At 38.8% G+C, this 21,965-nt stretch overlaps 1 protein-coding gene across 1 annotated transcript in view; it reads right to left on the minus strand.

Annotated features, from left to right (window-relative positions):
* Positions 1 to 21,618, minus strand: part of myo1f (myosin IF) — a 36,428-nt gene extending 14,810 nt beyond the window's left edge. The window contains exons 1-15 of the mRNA XM_046871749.1: positions 21,315 to 21,618; positions 14,409 to 14,540; positions 11,993 to 12,082; positions 10,236 to 10,330; positions 7,653 to 7,740; positions 6,856 to 6,945; positions 6,621 to 6,752; positions 5,256 to 5,390; positions 4,833 to 4,965; positions 3,117 to 3,313; positions 2,609 to 2,689; positions 2,442 to 2,528; positions 1,966 to 2,052; positions 1,074 to 1,241; positions 48 to 133 (exon numbers count right to left, since the gene is read on the minus strand). Coding sequence (XP_046727705.1) covers positions 48 to 133; positions 1,074 to 1,241; positions 1,966 to 2,052; positions 2,442 to 2,528; positions 2,609 to 2,689; positions 3,117 to 3,313; positions 4,833 to 4,965; positions 5,256 to 5,390; positions 6,621 to 6,752; positions 6,856 to 6,945; positions 7,653 to 7,740; positions 10,236 to 10,330; positions 11,993 to 12,082; positions 14,409 to 14,540; positions 21,315 to 21,317 — 1,604 coding nt within the window. The 5' untranslated portion in view covers positions 21,318 to 21,618. The remainder of the gene's footprint in view (positions 1 to 47; positions 134 to 1,073; positions 1,242 to 1,965; positions 2,053 to 2,441; positions 2,529 to 2,608; positions 2,690 to 3,116; positions 3,314 to 4,832; positions 4,966 to 5,255; positions 5,391 to 6,620; positions 6,753 to 6,855; positions 6,946 to 7,652; positions 7,741 to 10,235; positions 10,331 to 11,992; positions 12,083 to 14,408; positions 14,541 to 21,314) is intronic.
* Positions 21,619 to 21,965: the final 347 nt, after the last annotated feature.

Below are 21,965 nucleotides of genomic sequence, written 5' to 3' on the forward strand. Positions count from 1 at the left end.
TTACACCTCACTTCGGTCGATTCTAAATATACAGCGCATATACTTACTGTTCGCTGCTCTGCATCAGCGCTATGAGGTCGGTAAAAAGCACATCTCTGTTTCTTTCACAGAAACCATTGACATCATAGGATACCTGAATTGAGACAAAATAATCTGGTCATCTTTTTGGGGGAACAATTTGGACAGCAATAACTTTTTTAACATTGATAAGAAATAAATATATTAAGGAGGGGATAATCCAGGGCTAGATGGTTTGGACACCTAGCTGTGGATTATTCCCTTATACAATGGTCAACCCCCAAGCCATTAATGTTTGCAGAGCAAAACTAACTGATATTTTATGGATAAATATTTTCCTTACATATTGTATATAAAGCTTTAGATCTACGGTACTACTCCGTTGCTCAAAATCATGCACGGAGACAAATGCCATGAGGCTACATTTATTTGAATAAGCTTAATTACGAGTTGGTATCAAAAACTTTCGAGTTTAATGGTGCCAACGGGCGCTATTCTGACCACGTAACGTTACCACGTCTGCGATTTCATCCTGGACAGCAAGTTACAACAAAGAGCCTATGTGAAATTCTGCATGAAACTGGGCAAATCTGTCACCGACATGTTTGACATACGGCGGTGCTGCAACGAGTCTTTCGAGGTGCTTGAATATAGTTTGTAAAAGTAGATAAATAAAGTACTTCCTTGCAAACAGAGCTTGTCTCAAAACCTTTTGACACCACCTTGTAAATTGAATGCGGTTCGTGTGCGTCCTTACAGCGTCTCTAGAAATAACGAAGCTGTTGAATTTCTCGTTTAATATCCAATTTGACACTTTTTTGTTCAGTTCGTCAAATTAACTCTGTGCCTCGACCCATTTTTAATTTGAAATCACCGTATTTACTATATAAATTAACCACATGCAAAAAATCCCCCTTTTAGCTCATTAAGGTCATTAGGAAATGTTTAGAATAACCGTGTGTCTCTGTGTGGAACTGCAATTATGCTGACATACGGTGGCGTTTTGCTGTAATATAGTGTAATCCGTGCCATTTATAGAGGTCGGAGCTGCGCACCTTGCCTGCATAGTGGTGGATAATAAAGCCAGAGCTCCAGTTGTTAAAGTGTTCGTGCGTTCCCACTGCAGCCTGCAGCTTCTGCAGTAAAGTGCTATCGGCCCCTTCGCCCTTGGCATACATGGTGGCACAAACGTCATCGAGGATGCTCATAATACCCGGCGGATTCTGCACAGGAAGTGGCACAAGAGGGGGGAGGGGGGATAAAAGTATTAAACAATTAGCATCATATAATTTCTGCGAAAGTGAAAGATTCATTTGTTTGTTTTGAAGAAAGCTGGATGATGTTTTTGGTTCACAAATGCACTCTATGAACAAATGTATCGGGATGGCTTTTTCGGCTTCAATAAGATCTTCTACGATGGAGATGGAAGATCTCCTACTATAGACCTATAAACGCTATTGAACACCTTTGGGATGAATTTTACATGCTGGCTGCACCCCAGGCCTTCTCACCTCACCTACATCAGTATCTGACTTTACTCACACCCTTGTGGCTGATTGAAATCTCACACCAACACAATTTAAAATCTAGAGGAACATCTTCCCAGAAGAGTGCAGGTTATTATTATAATCAAATTGGGAGTAAATTTGGAATAGGATGTTCAAAAAGAACAAATCAATCATTTGGTCAGGTGTTCAAACATTACAAATCAAAAGCTAAAATCACAAAATAATTAAAAAATAAAGTAGTTACATTCATATATTAATAATAATAATAATAATAATAATAATTGTTGACCACACACACACACACACACAAAAGCTTTGTATTGTGGCATAATACATTGTCTGGGTAACACCTCATTAACACACACGAGTTTTCACACATCGCATTTTTTCCTGAAGATGGTGATAAAAATGTGTTCAGCTGTATATCCTGTGAGCTCACCAGTTTATTTTCAATGAGATCACACACAATTTTGTTGTTAAAGTAATCGATTGGAGTCCACTTGATCCCCTCCTGGACATATTCCTCCTTTTGGGGGTACAGTAATAAATAATCAATAATTATAACAACAACAAAAACAATTATCGTAAAAAATGTAGTGTTTCTGTGATGTGCTGTAAGCGTGTGTGTAAATGTGTTTGTGTAAGCATCTGTGTAAGTGTGTGAGTGTGCATATGTGTGTGTGTGTGTGTGCAAAGCTGTATAAGTGTGTATAAGTGTGTGTAAGTGTGTGTAGGTGTGTGTAGGGATTTATAGTGTAAACTGGTGTAAATGCGTATTTGTAAAAATGTGTCTTTATGAGTGTGCATACGTGTGTGCAAGCATGTGTAAGCATCAGTATGTGTGTGTACGTGTATAATTACGTGTAAGGCTGTTTATGTGTGATATGTGTTACAAGTGTCTGTACGTGGGTGTACCTGCTCAGCCTTCAGAGTCAGCTCGATAAAGATCTGCTGCAGTTTCTCATTCACAAAGTTGATACAGAACTGCTCGAAGCCGTTCCTCTGCAGAGACCATCAGTTACTTTCAGTCCAGAATCTCACATAATCTCAGCAAAGAGATTAATATAAAAACACTGACTCACCTGGAAAATTTCAAATCCGTAAATATCCAGAACTCCGATGCTGAGCTCTTCAATGGGCTTCTGCATGGCTTTGTTTATGGCCTGTTTATACAAATGGAAAATCATTTCGATTTCAAAACGCATGGCTGTAACATTTCAGTAAATCGGACAGCTCGCAACACTTTATATAAAAAATACAAAACATAAATGTGTGTATTTATCTACATCTACATCCTCTCTATAAGGAGATGTTCATTTAACGAAAAGAGGTAAACCTGTAACTGGAATATCTTAAGGGCAAAAGATGTTGCGTTCTATGGTTTTTCAGTAACATGAGTAACATTAAACATATAAAAAATGATAACATATTAAAGGGAAAGTGGGAAATGGTACCCAATCTGGATAAAAGTATTGGGACACCTGATTTTTTAAGGTGGTTCTTCTTCAAACTGTTCTCCAAACCTTCCATAATAATTAATAAAACATTGTAATTGTGCACATGCACAAAGGTTTTGCAGTAAATCCAGACCTCCACCAGGTAGTCGAAGACACGTGTGAACAGGGCCTTGGCGAGAGCGTCACGCGTGTAGCACGCTTGCTCCTGGTTTAGCGTCACGTCGATGGACTCGGATTTGCCGCCCCACTTGGAATCCATCTTCCGGCTGGTGAGTTTCTCCTGCAGCCGGTTCTGATCGATGCCCAGCAGGTAGGCAGGGAAAGCCAGCACTAAGCAACACAGAGAGCATTTACCAGCATGAGAGAGAGATCATGTTTGGAAATATCTTCAATGCAAATAATCATTTATATGTAGGAAATGTGGTCACGCTGAACCGATCGAGTCACATGTGGAGATTTGTGTTGCAGTCTGGGTAGAAGTAGAACAGGGGTGAAGCTGTTACTTTTTTTAGAAGGTGCAGTAACTGCACTTTTTCTTCATGCTGACGTTGGTTGTGAAATAAAGCTCTTGAGCTGTTTTCACAGGTTGTATGTGTTTATGGGCCGCTTCAATGTGATTGGCTGATTCGATCATTAAACATAGACGAGCATGTGTAGCGGTGTTCCTATTGGTGTACTTTTCAAATAGCTTATTATAAAAGATACACCTGATTTTGGTGGTTCTTCCCCTTGACTTGTACTAGGAGACTCAAACCTGTTCCAGCAGGACAATGCCCCCCTGTATAGAAACCTGCTTCATGAAGATTTGATTTACATGTTTGGGGTGGAAGATCTTAACCTTATCATTGGTGGAGAGAAACAAAATAAATGTAATCTTTTACTGTACTTAAGTAGCTTTTTTTCAAGTATTTCCATTTGGGGAGACTTTTACTTGAACTGAACTACATTTCAAAGCCAAATATTTTTCTTTTAACTACATTTTGCGAAATCAGTCGTTCGTTTTGATTTATGAGGATAAAAACGTAATTGGTCAAACACGCAGCAATCCACCAATCAGGGTCGAGTGCAGGCTCTGTTTAAAACGTGTTTCGATTGCTGCTTGGTGTATCTACTTATCACCAACATACAGCGTCGGTTCAACAGCAATTAGAGGGACAGCGCATGTAGGACTTTTTGGAGACAAGGTGAGGGAGGTGAGATTGAGATGGTTTGGACATGTGCAGAGGAAGGACATGGGGTATATCAGTAGGAGAATGCTGAGGATGGAGCCACCAGGAAAGAGACCAAAGAGGAAGACCAAGGAGGAGGTTTATGGATGTGGTGAGGGAAGACATGCAGGTTGTTGGGGTGAAAGAGGCAGATGGAGGATAGAGGACAGGGGGGGTATGGAGACGGATGATCCGCTGGGGCGCCCCTAATGGGAGAAGCCGAAAGAAGAAAAAGAAGATCTATACTTCAACTCTACTATATGGTTTGTGTACTTTGTCCACCACTGAACCCTATTGAACACATTTGGGAGGAATTTTTTTTTGCTTAAATCTAAACTAAAGCTTTTGTTAGTGAATGATCACAAATCTCCACAAAATCTTGTGGAACATCTTTCCAGAAGAGTGGGGTTTTTTTATATTAGCAAATAGGGACTAAATGTGGAATTGGGATGTCCAAAAAAGCGCATTAATTATATGGTCAGGTTTCCACAAACTTTTGACTATACAATGTACAGTATGTTTTTATAACTGTTGCAGTAAGAAACTCTTTGGTTCAGCAATTCTACAATTCAGACTTAATTTTATTTAAACTGTATTTTAGAGCAAATAAAAACCCAGAAGGTCTCAAAATGAACACTTACAGTCTGTGCTCTCCACTTGGCCATAGTTTCCCACCTCGATGAAGCTGATGTTACCCAGGTGTAAGATTCCAGCTACAATCTGCAGGACCTGCATCTGATTGTCTCCGGGAATCCCGATGACCTGCATGGCTTCCTGCAACAACCAAACACACACACACACACACACACACACACACACACACACACACACACACACACACACCAACATTTAGAGCTGATTTGCCATATCTGATATCATCGATCAAAGGTATACTGTTGAACATGGTATAATTTCCATGGCAACAGTTATTGATGAGGTAATAATAATATTAATAGCAGGAACGTTGTAAATGATTTGGATGGTGTGATCGTTTTCCTATAACAGCACTATCCTGAGTGTTTTTTATTCCTGAATAAATGTGCAGGATGAGGTGAAGGTCTCACCATGGTCTCGTGGAAGTCATGGCTGTCGTTGGTGCCGTCCACCTTGTAGGTTCCTGATTGGTTTAAGTAGTTATAATAGTCAGGAGTCATGATCCCTAAAGCTTCCTTCTGCTGGGCTGAAGATCCCTCGATCAACTGGAATCAAAAGAGATTATTGAGAAAGATGTCTTGCTGAAAATGGAACATTGGAAATGCATGAAAGAGACTTTTTCCTTTTTTTTCATATATATATATATATATATATATATATATATATATATATATATATATATAACATCTGTACGTCGTGTAACTGTGCAAAGCCACGTGTCCTATTCATCATGTTCATGTTTTTGTCTGCTTGACAGAACCACACAAATTCTTGTATTGGAGCAGTTCAAATTATTTGCTTTATGTCAAATTCTCTCATACTGACCACTGGATGTTCAACATGGCACCTCATGGTAAAGAGTCTCTAAAGATTTGAGAATTAGAATTGTTTCTCTCCACAAAGATGCTGAAGCTGTAAGAAGATCAGTAACATACAATGGTTTTCCAAGACACTCCAAGGTCTCACAAGGGTCGATCAAAGAAGTTGAATCCTTGTGCTGTGCATCAGGTGCAGAAGCTGGCTGAGCAAGAAAGCCCAAAATCAATTTGCTGAAGATGAGCATGAATTACTGGAGCCATGTCCTTTAGTCTGATGAAACTTAGATAAATTAGTTTGGCTCAGATGGTGTCCAGAATGTGTGGCGATACCCAGGTGAGGAGCACCAAGAAAACCGTCTTGCCTACAGTCTGGTGGTGGTAGCATCATGGTCCGAGGCTGCATGAACGCTGCTGACCTGAACATTATTAAGCACCTGTGGAGATCCTCAAGCAGAAGTTCAAGAAGCACCATATGTCTAACATCTAGTAGCTCAGTGATGTCATTATGGAGGAGTCGAAGAGGATCCTAGCAACAATTTGTGTAGTTCCATGTCCAGGAGGAGTCAAGCAGTGCTGGATAACAATGGTGTTCACACAAAACATTCACACTTTGGACACAGTTTTGACATGTTCACTGAGGGTGTTCTCACTTTAGTTGCCAGATATTTAGACAATAATAGCTGTATCCTGAGTTATTTTCATAAGACAGTAAATCTGTACTGCTATACAAGCTGCACAATGACTACTCTAAATATATCCAAGTTTGTTTATTTGTTGTACGAGGTGAGACTTATGACCTTTTTGACACACGCCGTTTCTCTTTCTCATTACTTAAATAAATCCTTTTCTGTCTAGACTTGTGCAGAAATATGCAGGGATTTTTTTGTTGTCAGCTAAAAACTTATTCTCCTTTTTCTCATCTTCTGCTTCTACGGTTCTCCTCGCTTTCAATCTGACCTGATAGAAAATGTGGAAGTTCCTCTCGTTCTCGTTCTGGCTCACGACCCGAGACTTCTCCAGCAGGAAGTTGGAGATCTTGCCTCCATCCGGTTCTCCTCCACGGCTGAACTGGATCTCAAAGTATTTCCCCTGTTTTCGTTCGAGATGCAATGATCAGGCACACACAGTACAGTAAAGTCTGCGATTGAGGGATTTATTTTTTTCGGAAAAAAGATCACATCATGAGACTCACAAAGCGGCTGGAGTTGTTGTTGCGGACCGTTTTAGCGTTTCCGAAGGCTTCTAGTAGAGGGTTGGACTGCAGGATGATGTCTTTTACATGCTGAGGAACAAAGAAATAAATGCACTTAAGCACTATAAATCTGTTATTTAAATGTAATAACGTACTCTATACGCTCAAAAGCTCGTGGACATCTGAGATTGAGATTGTTATGCACTTTTTTAACATCCCATTCCACATTTAGTCCCTATTTCCTGTTATTATAACCTCCACTCTTCTGGGAAGATGTTCCACTAGGTTTTGGAATGTGCTTGTGGAGATTTGGGTGAGATTCATTCAGCCACAAGGGTTTTAGTAAAAGTTCTTTAAAAGGGTTAAGATCTCTACGTAAACCATATGTTCCTGGAGCTGGGTTTGTATACAGGGGTATTGTCATGCTGGAGCAGGTTTGGCTCTCCTAGTTCAAGTGAAGGGAAAATTTCATTCTCCCACTTCCAAATATTCAATCTTTGTGGTAGGTTTCTTGTGGTAAGAAGTGTGGCTGAAAAAGTCCCAGCACTTGTGAAATTAAGGAAATTAATTAATCACACAGTATCATGGTCCAAAAAGAGTTCCCCTGAGCCCCTTTGCACTGGAGACTCCTTCCATCATGGTTTAGCATTAAATAAATATCTGTTTATTATTAAACATGGAGTTCCTGTAGTATGAACAGGGATGCATACATTTATATATATATATATATATATATATATATATATATATATATATATATATATATATATATATATATATTCCAGAATGCAGAGTACCTGAACTTTTGCTCCACCACCCGACACTTTGGAGATGTAGCCCATGATGTACTTGGCACCCACTGTTTTTCCTGCTCCACTCTCTCCACTGCGCACACACACACACACACACACACACACACACACACACACACACACACACACAGATTAAGTATACTCATCAAGTGAGATAAGAGCATCGTACTAGTGTATACAAACGACCATATGGATCCGAAAATAGAATAAAAGCTTGAAACATGAAAGCTGTTAAATCTATATTTTTTATATGATCACGCCTTTTAACATGTGCAAAAACCACACAGCAGATCATATCACAGTCTCACACACACCTTTCGAACACACATTGTTTCTGTTTCCGTTTCTCTTTCTATCAGACAGACACACATATATTAAAAGTGTCCTTTAATGCTCTGATTCTGACATAACAGTTTGAGCTTGGCAGCTGCTCGGATGAACCACTTAGCAACGAGTTAGCACTTCTTATAACCAGGGAGGAAATGATGCTTTTAGTTCCTCATTGTTTCTGAGAAGAAAAAAAAACAAAACAGTAAGGTGGACGAGGTTGCTCAGTGTACACTGTACATGCTACAAACCCAGAAGTGTCCAGGATAATACCAAAAATGAAAGTTTAATAATGAAACTGAGTACAGCTCAGTTCCTGGCTAATCTCGTCGAGTATTTGTACAACTTTCAAGAAATGCTAACGTGTGTCGTTTTTGAAAAAAATTACAAAAATTATGGTAGAGGCGAATGCTGCTAATGGATGTCTATTTCACTCACAGCTCATGTTCAAGCCTCAAACCACATCCAGTTCCTCGGTAGCTTGATGATGGGTTTTAGGACCCTGTATAGCTTCTGTAACGGCATTACGCAGCAGTCTTCTTGGAATTAGCGTATTGTTTTTCAATGCAGTTCAGATTCATACAGTTGTCATACAGTCGGCACTATCTACAGATTAAGCGGAATTAACAATGTGTGACATTTACATTTAAGGCATTTGGCAGATGCCCATATCCAGATCGACTTACAATGATCTCATTCATACAACTGAGGGGGTTAAGGGACTTGTAAAGGGGCCCAGGAGTGGCAGCTTGGTGTGGCTGGGATTTGAACTCAAGACCTTTAGATCCAAAGTCCTATGCTTTAACCACTAAGCTACCACCCACAGTATATCCCCGAATTACAAACATCAAAGTTACGAACAAACATTCGGATTGCAAACTTTCATAGATGCAAAGAAATCGTAGAAGAAACTCACATGTTACATGCGTGCACTCTGCTGCAAGCCGTTGTACAGTGGTACAGTGTCCAGGATGTAAATAGCATGTAACGTGGCAAGGTTGTTCAGAGTACCTGCTACAAACCCAGGAGCACTCCGGATAGCAACAAAGTTTAATAATGAAACTGAGTACAGCTCATTTCCTGGGTAATATGAATTAATATTTGTACAACTTCCAAGAAATGCTAGTTTGTGTAGGCTTTAATTTTTTAATGTAATGTTGCTATTGTTTTTTTCACTCATAGCTCATATTCAAGCCTCGAACCACAATCAGGTCCTCGGCGGCCTGATGATGGGATGTAGGTCCCCTGTATAGTTGCAAAGGATACGAACAACCCTTCGCACTGCGAACGTTCAAAGATGCGAACAAATCACGGATTAGCTCACGTGTCTGCCAGACGTTGTCACATGTCCGGCATGTGGGTGCACGATACCATATTGCACCATGTACCAAAGTAAATGTAAAGCCTGGATTGTGATTAGCTGAAAGCCGTGAGTTCTGAGCGTTGAACACACAGGTAGCCTGCGGTCAGTTTAATCAGCGTTCTGAATTAATGCACTGTACAACATATGGTAGGTTATAGCAGAAGTACAGTTCCCAGGATGTCCGTAAGCAAGCGGAAAAGCAGCGGTGATGTGAGACTGCTAATAAACACAAAGTTATTGAGAGATAGGACTGAGAAGGTAAAGATGGTAGACGTCACTCATTCTTATAACATGAATAGTCCAACCAGCACAATTCTAGAGAACAAGGACAAGATCGTAGACCATGTGAAGTTTGCTGTGTCAATGGGAGATATAGCTTTAAAGGGAGGTGGTAGCTCAGCGGTTCAATGCTCTGGTTTACTCATCTGACGGCTTGGGGGTCAAGTCCCAGTATTGACAAGCTGACAATCTTGGGCCTTTGAGCAAAGCCCTTAACCCTCTGTGCTCCAGTGGTGCAGAATCATGGCTGACCTTGTGCTCTGACCCCAGCTTCCTAACAGTTGCTGGGATATGTGAAGAACAGAATTTCACTGTCCTGTAATGTACATATAACAAATAAAATCTCTTCTTCATTGAGGTCAATAAAAATATCTAATATAAAAATATTTAATTTGCAGTTTTTTTGTGTGTGTGTTTGTTTTATGCCTTACACTGAATATTTGTGTCAAAGGTGTATAAACCTCACTTTTTTGGACTAACGGACTCACAAATGTGGTCCCGGGACGTAACTCGTTGATAAGTTGGGGATCGTGTAAACAGATAATCTGCGGCTTTGTGTGAGGCATTAAGCTGTTGTACTGTGGATTCCTTATAGTCACCTGATGATCACACACTGATTCTCGCTGTCAATCATCATGTTCCTGTACATGTTGTCTGTTAAGGCGTAGACATGAGGTGGGTTTTCATACTGGGCCTGGAGAGAGAGAAGGAGAGAGAGAGGGAGAGATACAGGATGAAAGAGAGAGAGAATGAGTGAAAGATAGAGATGGACAAGATGAGACAGGATGAAAATGAGAGATAGGAAGAGTGGTGTGAGAAAGTTAAAGAGAAAGGCAGAACAAGAGGCAAAGAGAAAGACATTGAGACCAGAAAAGGGAAGAATAGATAAAACAAAGAGGCATGAAAGAACAGACAAAAGTGAGAGAAGGAGAGAGAGAGACAGGAAGAGAGGGAGATGAAGCGAGAAAGAGAAAAGGGAAAGAGATGGTGTATGAACGAGAGTGAGAGAAAGAAAGAGAAAAGATGAGGGAGAGAAAAGGGAAGAAAAGAGATAGGCAGAGATCAAGGGAGAAAAGTGAGAGAGAGAGAGTGAAAGAAAGATAGAAAGAAAGAAAGAGAGAGAGAGAGAGAGAGAGAGAGAGAGAGAGAGAGTGAGTGAGAGCGAGGCGAGGAGGAAGATACAGAAAGATAGAGAAAGAAAAGATAGACATAGACAGAAAGAAAGAGAAATGACAGGGAGAGAAAAGTAAAAAAAAAGAAGAAAGACAGGCAGAGATCAAGAAAGAGAGAGAAAGCAATAGATAGAGTGAGGGAAAGAGAGAGATACAGAAAGAGAGAGAAATAAAAAGATGGGGACAGAGACAGAAAGAAAGAGAGAAGGATGGGGAGAGAAAAGGAAAGAAAAAGAGAGGCAGGCAGAGATTGAGAAAGAAAGAGAGAGAGAGAGAGAGAGAGAGAGAGAGAGAGAGAGAGAGAGAGGAGGAAGATAAAACGAAGGAACCAAGAGAACATTTGCACAATGTAAGTGTAATATACTGATATACACACTGAATATAAAATACATACTAAATATGGATATTAATAATCACACACACACACACACACACACACACACACACACACACACACACACACACACACACTCACATTTGGTCAGTGGTGTCTTTAAAGACACTCTACAAAAGATCTTCATTGCTTTATTTATTTTTTTAAAAACACACTAAAAGCTAAGAATCTCTTTAGAATTTAAAGCTGCACTGGACACAGTTCACGTTCTTTCCTCCACGTCCACGTGTTTGGTGTCTCTTTAGTTTTATCCCGAAGCTACAAGACTAATGCAGCCACCAGTATTGCATGGCAACAGCAAACACTCTCCCAATCAACACCACCAAAAATAGACAAAGTGAAATCACAGACTCTGGTAGGAGGCGTGGCCTAAAGTTAGAGGCGGGGCTTTTAGAAATAATTTGGTGTTACCGAATCAAATGATTGTTTTTGTTTTAAGCGTTGTCGATCAGGTGCAAAGTATGTAAGGAAACGTCAGACAGCAAAACATGTCAGTGATAACATCTCTGCACTGACGCTGACGCTGTTTTAATGGTATATTATGGGATGTTATGATGAGGAACTTATAGTATAGGCATATTAGTACATATTACACGCTGGTTTGTGTTGTAACCAGCTACCTAGCTTGCTATATTTTATTCAATTATACTAGTTACCATTTCTTAGATTCGTCACTGGGCGACACACATCAAACGTTCAATTCTTCTAGCTTATGATTTTATAGTTGTGTGATCATGATCTAGTGATCAAGTGATCTCCAGTGATCATGTGATCAGTGTGAATGACTTACTGCTCCTTGGTAAAGCTCGATCTCTCGATCCGTGAAATACGGCATCTGTTTAAAAGGATTCACAGAAATCAAGACGGATCCGATGTAGGTCTATAGACTAGAGTTAAGGACATTTTAGAAACATCTAATCTAGATGGGGGGGCAAAAAGAACAAGGACAGAGAACGAGAGACAGAGAGATACAGGAAAAAAGAGAGAAAGATAGTAGGAGACAGAGAAGGAAAGACAGACTGAGACAGAGATATAACATCAAACAGAGAGTCAGAGAGAAAAATACTTAAATCTAATGTACTGAAAATATAATACAGATTAAATATGATTATAAATGAATAATCTCACATACACACTAACACATTTTAAATGCAATTTCTTTACATGCTACATAACTGCAAATACTGCATACTGCAAATTGTATTCATTTTTTATTATTTCATATATATATATATATTTTGTTTCTATTCTATTGTAAAATCGATTTTATACCTCTATTTTATGTGTATTCGTTTTTTTTTTTTTCGATTTTATGTAACAGATCGCTCTGTGTACGATGCCTTTATTCGTCTTTTAATTTACAATTGAAAATCAAATGTCAATTACGACACTTTCGTGCCTTATTTTAAATTATTACGGGAATCAGAAAAAGAAGAAATTCGTTTTTTATTGTTTCTCAGGACACAAGAAGTGAAAATGACTTATCAATTCATTTGTTTAAATTGTTTAAATAAGAAGTGTGATAAAAAATGCAATCTCCAAATATCAAATATGATCAGTGCACTGAAGTGCACAATATTTCTCCAATCTAACATTTTGTCTTAACCTGGAAGTGAAAGAGAATTTCATTGGCGAGAAATTTGCACCATTTGCACAAATGATACTACAAACTAGAACAACATATTCAACAAATATCCTTATCTTTTTTTATCTTTATATCTAATATCCTTTTACTCAATTATATTTAGTTGTTCCTTTTTATTATGAGAGTATAAAAACTACCAAGCAAGCAACCAATCAGGGTCGAGCTCACGCTCGGTTTTGGGCTCATGATAATTGTAATAGATAACAATCAGTGTTTGACTTCATTAATATCATACTATTCTTAGATCGGTGTGCTGAGAGTCACATTAGAGTCTTTGTCCCATAAACTAATTTGATGAAGTAAAAAGTCTTGTGACTAAAAAAGGAACATTATATCCATATACTTTACAGAGTATCTCTACTTTTACTCAACTACATGTTTTGTGTACTTGATCCACCACTGGTATATGAATGAAATTTTAAAATAATTTCAAAATAATTTTTGTTCAATTTCGCAACACAGCTTCATTGCAATGCGGAAAACGTTTTTGTCTGCAGCGAAACACTGACGTTGGACGAGCGGTTGCGTGTGTGTTTGTGTAAAGAAAAGAAACGACACAAAAAAACAAAGAAGTGTGTTGCCATGTGAAAAGAGGAACAACTGGGCTCACATGTGGGTTGAATAGTACGTGCGTTACATGCTACATCCTAAAACAAATGCCTCCATAATTTCATAATCAGCCATTAATCAGGGCTACTGTGAACAGAACTGAACATTTACATCACATTCTTTGAAACAAGCCACAACAATAAATAGTAAATAGTTGATTTATCTGTGTGTGTGTGTCAGTGTGACTGAATGTATTCATGTGAATAAGTGCAAAGGTTAAAAAAACAAACACGAAACATACGATGTTCTGAAATGATCAATGCACTTCAATCACTTCCTCTAGTTATTATTCAGCTCCTGTTTAAGGAAGTGAAAAATTTGAGGCATGAGTTCAGTTTCCTGCATGCTAACATGACTAGCAACCGCTTATTAGCATTTTTATTTTTAATTAGCCATTTTATATTTTATTGCTTACCACAGCAGTGTTTATTTGTGCATTTGAATTTGTCAGATTAAAAGATCAATAAAAATTCTATACTTGCTCTAATATATTTCTGTGGTAAAATTTGTATAGCGTTTTTTTTTTAAAAGGACGTTTGTTGAACGATCAGTGGGTTTTCCACGATTGTTAAGTCTTCGGGACAGATTTAGCTGTTTTTCATTAACCCCACAAGCTGCATTTGATGGTTTCTCATTCATTTCAAGAGACTTATTGTCATAAATTTTTATAGCATTCAGTAATTTGTGACCTTCTGGGAAAGTATCCGAACAGTGTTTGCTAACTGGATCTACAGTACAGACGCTACGGTCTCTCTGAGAAGATCGCCGTTCATGACTGACATCTATTTCAATCACTTCCTCTAGCGGTCTTTTTAGAGGAAGTGAGAATTTTTGCAGGGTTTGCAGAGTCTAGTGAGAAAAGCTAGCATGACAGCTAATAACAATTAGTTCATCGGTAATGGGGAAAAAAGCTTTTGCACTGACGTCGGGTTTGAGATGTCAGAAAGGATACAAAGATATAATCGTCCATGTATCTCTTCTTGAGGTTCTCGACGATAGCGTCCTCGGTGATCTTGGAGAGCAGCACCATGTCGTCCACGCCACTCTGTTTCACATTCTGACTCTGCCAGTGATACTTGCTGGCCTGCAGGTAGAATTTCACAATCACACAACGATTTCCAACCAGTCTACGCTTATGCATAAGTATTCACACCCTTCTCACATTTCGTAGTATTACAACCTTAACTAAAGTAAACTAAATTCATGACATTAACCTGTGTACAAAAATTGTATAGAGTTTGTATAATTATTCACAAATCGTTCAAATGGAGGAATACCACAAATATTCTTTTCTAGGAAACCCGTTTGCCATCAGAAGTCATTTCAAGCCATGTTCACTGGAAGTGTCATGTGACCTTGATGTAAATACTGCAGGTTTTCTGAAATTTTTAGGCTATATATCTAAACACACAGGATCATGAATACCATGGAGATGGCCTCAGAGGTTCTGGATCATGTAATCCATTAACAAACAGTTAGAACTCGATGACATGGTTATGGTGGAGATGCCTCCACTGCGAACACATATTTAGTCTTCGTTTGCTGTTAAAATGAGTCAAGTCAAGTCAAGTTTATTTCTATAGCGCTTTTTACAACAGACATTGTCTCAAAGCAGCTTTACAGAAATCAACAGTCAAGGTGAATGATGTGTATTTATCCCTGATGAGCAGCCGTGGTGACTGTGGCCAGGAAAAACTCCCTTAGATGTTATGAGGAAGAAACCTTGAGAGGAACCAGACTCAAAAGGGAACCCATCCTCATTTGGGTGACATCAAGAGTTTGATCATAAATCTTTCAACACTACAGAACACTGGAGAGTGAGAACTAACATGAGCACTGGAGTATAAGATTATAAGTAAATGTTATTTCTACAGTCTTTGGTATAAAAGTAGGAGCTACTGAGCTCAACATTTGTGATCATCACAGATCCAGCAACAGCTTCTCCATGCCAGAGCCTTTAAACACTCCAGGAGGTCCAATGATCTCCACTCTTCTGAGGATGGAGATGTTCCACTAGAATTTGTGGAGATTTGACCTCATTTAACTACAAGGGTGTTAGTAAAGTCAGGTACTGATGTAGGTGAGGTGAGTAGGCCTGGGGTGCAGTCAGCATTCCAATGCATCGCAACAAGTTTGAAGTCAGAGCTCTATAGCATTAAACTCAAGATCTTCTGCTGCAACCCATGTAAGCATGGAGCCGGCTTTGCACAGGGGCATTGTAAATGGAACAATTTCTACTAGAGCATCCAAAGACATCCACTACAGTTGTGTGCCTTAGAACCACATATGGCTGGAAAAGTCAGGTGTCCTGAAACAAATTGATTCTTAAATCTACCCAGTAAATCTGCTGGTTATGATAATAATTCTGTATAAATCCTACAAACATTCAGTCACTCGTTCTGGAGATATCATGCTAATATAATACACAAACCAAAAGTTCTCGAGGTCCCGAATTTGTACTATAAATACAGTGAATAACATCTGGTCTATACTGTATTGACATACAGTATAGACCAGATGTTATTCACGGTATTTATAGTAGGAATCTACTAATGAATTCCAAAATCTAATCAGTTCATTAACTGGTTATAAAGTTGTCCTGACACCTGACATCATGGTCTTCACGGACAACTTGTGGTCTGAGGTCATACACTGTTTCCGCTAGTGAAAGGCATGACCTGTGAGTTTTATCTCATGTACCTGCATGAACTGTTTCAAGCAGTTTAATTGAATGAAACTTGATGGAGATTTGATGGTCACCAGACAAATTCGGATGAAATTTAGATGTGGTGGCATGAAATTTCCCCTTGTATTGAACTAGAAGAACCAAACCCGTTCTAGCATGACAATGTCCCTGTGCACAAGATACGCTTTGGATGGGTCTGAGTGGAAGAGCTACTAGAGCTCTATTACCACTATTGGACACCTTTGGGTTGACTTGGAATGTTGATTGAACCCCAGGCCTCCTCACCTCACCTACATCAGTACCAAACTTTTACTAACACTATTGAATGAGCACAAACCTCCACAAGCACAATCCGAACAAATCCATGGGATGTTGATATAAGTTTCATATACAGTACAGACCAAAAGTTTGGACACACCTTCTCATTCAAAGAGTGTTCTTTATTTTCATGACTATGAAAATTGTAGAGTCACACTGAAGGCATCAAGGGCTATTTGACCAAGAAGGAGAGTGATGGGGCGCTGCGCCAGATGACCTGGCCTCCACAGTCACCGGACCTGAACCCAATTGAGATGGTTTAGGGGTGAGCTGGACCGCAGAGTGAAGGCAAAAGGGCCAACAAGTGCCAAGCATCTCTCTGGGAACTCCTTCAAGACTGTTGGAAGACCATTTCAGGTGACTACCTCTTGAAGCACATCAAGAGAATGCCAAGAGTGTGCAAAGCAGTAATCAAAGCAAAAGGTGGCTACTTTGAAGAACCTAGAATATGACATTTTTCAGTTGTTTCACACTTTTTTGTTATGTATATAATTCCATATATAATTCCACTTGTGTTAATTCATAGTTTTGATGCCTTCAGTGTGAATCTACAATTTTCATAGTCATGAAAATAAAGAAAACTCTTTGAATGAGAAGGTGTGTCCAAACTTTTGGTCTGTACTGTATATGTACGAGACTTGTGAGAACTTGCCAGGTCATGGAATTCATCAATTCCCTTTCAAGCAGAACAACAATAACCAATCATGCATGTGTGTGGGAGGGGATATCGCTTTCCTCTCTGTGTTCTCAGAGAGCTACAGATTGAATAGCTTTCCTGGGCTTTACACGTTTTAAAGAATGCATGTGTTACAGAGAGCACAATCAAAGGAAAACAATTTCTACCCTCTTCTACTCATAGTACATGAACTCATATGCATCACAAACTGGCTTATCTGGCTCTAATTATCACCGGACAGAGATTATGCCCCTCCTACCCAGACTGCACGGGCAGTTTTGCTTTGTTTCTCTCTTTGTATCTACAAAATATCTCACTATTAATATAATAATACGAAATAAAATCTCACACTTAACGTGCAACCTTCGTATGTGTTAAATAAGCTGTATGAGCACGACAATGTCAGCAATAATAAACACCATATGCATGCACTTTATGTCTCAGGAAATTGACTAAACCCATCACATTCGCTGTGTACTACATACACATCTGGATATCACACTAGAGATGTACAAAACGTGTTTTATGATTCTGCATATGTGCATATGTGTGTGAAATACATTGCTGCTTGTCTATGAATACACCTGGCTAGGCTAACTTTGGTAATGATTACAAGAAACAGATTTTCTAAGCATCTACCTCAATATATTATATATTTATATATATGTGGCCAAATGTATTGGGGTACATGCCTTTTCCAGCCATATGTGGTTCCTCCTCAAACTAGCAGACCCAAACTTGTTCTATCTTGACAATGCCCTTGTGCACAAAGCCAGCTCCATGAAGATCTGCTTTACATGGTTCGGAGTGTTTTTGAGCTCTATCCACACCCCTATTAAACACCTTTTTTTTTTGTTGGTGTCATGTGACCAAGATAGCGATATCTGTTCAAGATAATTAGCAATTTGTAATGCAAGGTTGCAGGCCACACCTTAGTTGATACCAGGAAAGCAAAGGTGGTGGCAGCATCATGCTCAGAGGATGCATTTCATCCCCAGAATCTCAGGGGGAAATGAATGGAGTGAAATCCAGGGGGAATATTACAAGAAAAATCACTTAAATAAAAACGATTATGGTTGGAATCTGATCTGAGTTACATTAAATATATTTAAAATATACATTATTAAAGATATATTTCATTATATTTTCTTTTATTACATCATATTTGAATAAATAATTAATATTTCACTTAATTTTCCCATTTTTTATGTAATATGTTGAGCAGTGCAGGCTTTTAGTTTTTCTGTAGATTTTATATTGTTTTTTTTTCATGTACAAATTTGTAATTATTTAACCAATGATTAGTGAATAAATATATACAATCACAATACATTTTATTTTAATTGTATATTAATAAATAACACGATATTTAGGTTTTTGTTTTATTTTTATTTTACAGTATTTATACATTAGATTCCTCATCATCGTTATTCTACATTTATTAGATCTCATGATGCAGGAATAAACCCTGTGATCATCCGAGTGTGTTTAACGACAGCTAGAGTTTCTTGTAAGACGCAAAGCCTCAAGGGGTTTTTCTTTTGGTTTCATGGCATGGAAATGCCCTCTTTCGAAACCACATCAGGCTCTTCGTGGTTTATATTCCTGTGATGTGATAGAAAAGCGGCAGGGTTTTCCCACAAAACAGCCTGAAACACAACTGACTCACTTTCTCTATCCTGAACAGCTCATAACACTCGAGTCGTAGATTTGCTGATATTATAGACTAAAAGAACAAGAAACAGCTCTGGGTTCATCCTGAACGCATGATACATTTTGTTTACAGACAGAAAATAGCCAACACATTTGAGAAACTCGGCCTAATTCGGAGACCGCACGCCAAACGCATGCATAAACAGGATGAAGTTGACCTCATATGTGTGAACAGGGGAAAGCAAAAAAAAAACATATGCAAAATGAAAGGGTTATAATTTGCACATATATACTCATTATATATCAATGCATATATTATTCCAATAGTAACAGCTGAAGGTGAAATGCGTTTATTTAACATTTATGGATGGAGTCTGCAGTGTCGGTGCTTTGTGATAGTCGGTGGAGTGGCTGCATGATGATTTTCTGACACCTTCAGTACAGCAGAGAGAAAATAAATGAGAAAATAAAATATAGAATAGAAGGTAGACTGGTGTAAGAACAGGACGTTCCTGAAATGTCAAAGTGAACTATAAATGGGTCAAAAGTACAACGCAGATGTGCTAATGTAAAAAAATTATCAACAACCCAGTGGTAGCAGTAGCTCCATTTCCAGGCAGGTCGCATCACACCATAGCATCATTAATTATTTTCCAATATCAGCGCCCCACCAGTCACCCTCCATCCAAGCTTAAGATGTTTTAGTACTTACTTAATGCAAAGAATTTAAAAAGCTTCTTTCCATGACGTCACCCTAGCTAGTATTGAAACCATTTAATAAAAAAATACCTACAAAGTTCAAACGATCTCTATATAGACTTCCATCATACATTAGGCGTTTTGGTTCAAAGAAAACTATGTGGGTGAACCATCCTGAATCTAAATTTAACATACTGTCATTGAACAAATGTGCAAAAAATTGGCAACACAATACAATCAGAAATGTTGGAATTAATTTAACTCAAGTTTTACTAAACCCGTTCCCAGTGTGTAAAGTAAAGTAAAGAACACAAAACTGAAGCTAATTACTACAATGTTTCATGTTCACACACAGTTCGGATGTCATTTAAATGCTATTTTTATAACGCTTTTATACCACACACAGCGGTGACACTGGCAAGGAAAAACTCCTTGATATGGTATGAGGAAGAAACCTTGAGAAGAACCAGACACAAAAGGGAACCCGTCTTTATCTAGGTGGCACCAAAATGTCCATTAATTATAGTTCCCTCACTGCTGAGATTATCAACTGTTCACTGATGGAGACCTAAATGGAAAATTGATTACAAGCCCCGTTGAAATGATTTGAGATGTGAACGTCTCAAGTTGTGGGTATGCATCTTTGAAACTATACAATGAAGAGTCAGTGTGTTGATGAAAATTCTACCAAACTGCCAAAAACTTTTCCTCAGATGTTTTGCTAAAATGCTAAGAAATTGGTTTTAATATGATATACTACTAGAACACTGCATTGTACTGTATATAGCTGGCGGAGCTAACTAGCGAAACATCTCTCTCAGTTGTGGGAGAAAATTGTCAAGTAAAATGATCTATATCTGATATATATGTATATATATAAATTTATAAACTAAATGTCAATGCACAGTGATGAAGAATATGAACATTTACCTCAGGTGTAGAAAAACAAAAACGGTTACGAGTGTAAGAATATGGATAAACGTAAGATTTGATTCATTTTGCTATATTTTATTGGTGTGTCTGTGTGTGTGTGTGTGTGTGTGTGTGTGTGTGTGTGTGTGGGAGGAAGTGCTGAGGCCCCTGCGACACACATCTCAACTTCCCTCTGCCTCACGCTACCAAAGTGCTGTTGCGCAAATCCCTCTCGATATACACATCCTCTTTAAACAACTCTGTGCCTCTATCTCTGAAAGTTTTGTGGCTGGGCCAAGCCCAAATGCACCTCCAACCATACCAACAGGTGGGTCGGTGCGCTCTTTTTCCCACCAGCGTTTGAGTCCTGTGTATATTTTATACGTGCCCTTACCTACACTATTATTATATTATTGATGTATCATGTACAGAAAAAGACAACAACAGTATTTTAACACAGGGTATATAATGGTTGAAGCGTGGTCTATCGGATGTGGAGTCTCTGGGTTTTAGCACTTCCTGTGTAAAAACAAGAACCAGGAAAGAAATATTGCATCTCTTCCATTTAAGGAGTTGAAAATTCACAGTTTTCGTCATCTTCTACTCAACACTTCTGTATTTGAATTATTACATTCTGGTGCTTTTCGAACAAGGGGCCTTTAAACTAATCATATCCTGGATGTAGCTCGAGGATAAACAAATAAATGAGTGAATGAATGAATGGCAGAGGTACTACAGCATCTATTCGACCCAAACCGGACGACACTATCGCAGCATCGTTTCAGACCTCTGACTCCTATCAGAATGAGAAGTAGTACACACCTAAAGATGTCCAGCTTGTCAATCATATAGTTTATCGTCTCAGGTTTAACCTTCAGAGTCAGAGAAAAATAAAATAATAATAATATATTTACCATCGTGCCAGTTCTCTCCTCCCTGTTCACCTGCACACACCTTCTTCTCTAAGTATCCTTTTGTATTTGAGTGTATGTGTGTGTGTGTGTGTGTGTGTGTGTGTGTGTGTGTGTGTGTGTGTGTGTGTGTGTGTGTGTGTTAATGCCTGTAAGAAAATCCACCAGAGTTCCCTGTCAGAACCTCTTCTCCATCACTATCAGATCCTTTACCCCCTTTAAACCAAACTCTGCTCGCTCTGGTAAAGCGCTTCAAACTCCGGTGAGCTCTCAACACACCAACACTTCCTCATCATACCACAGGACATACATGAGAGCAGAACTGTGGCTCTAAGAGCTACACGCCTTCTTATTCGCCTACACACACACGCACAGACACACACACACACAGGCAAGTGTGAGAAAACGTTGTTTACGGATGCGTGAGAATAACAGTAGTATACGAGCTGCAGTGCTGAACACACCCTCACTAGTGTTTCTGAGGCCAAATTTCACACACCTCACAAAGACAATTTAAATAGCAGTAACAGTTATAATACTCTTAAAGAGGAAGTCTGTCATTTTTTTGATTTTGAAAATCCAGGCTACTCAAACATACTACAAACACCCATCCAGCCACCTTCTTTTTTTCATACCACCAGTGGTAAAATTGTC

Source organism: Silurus meridionalis, chromosome 17, assembly GCF_014805685.1.
Source record: "Silurus meridionalis isolate SWU-2019-XX chromosome 17, ASM1480568v1, whole genome shotgun sequence".
Lineage (NCBI taxonomy): Eukaryota > Metazoa > Chordata > Actinopteri > Siluriformes > Siluridae > Silurus > Silurus meridionalis.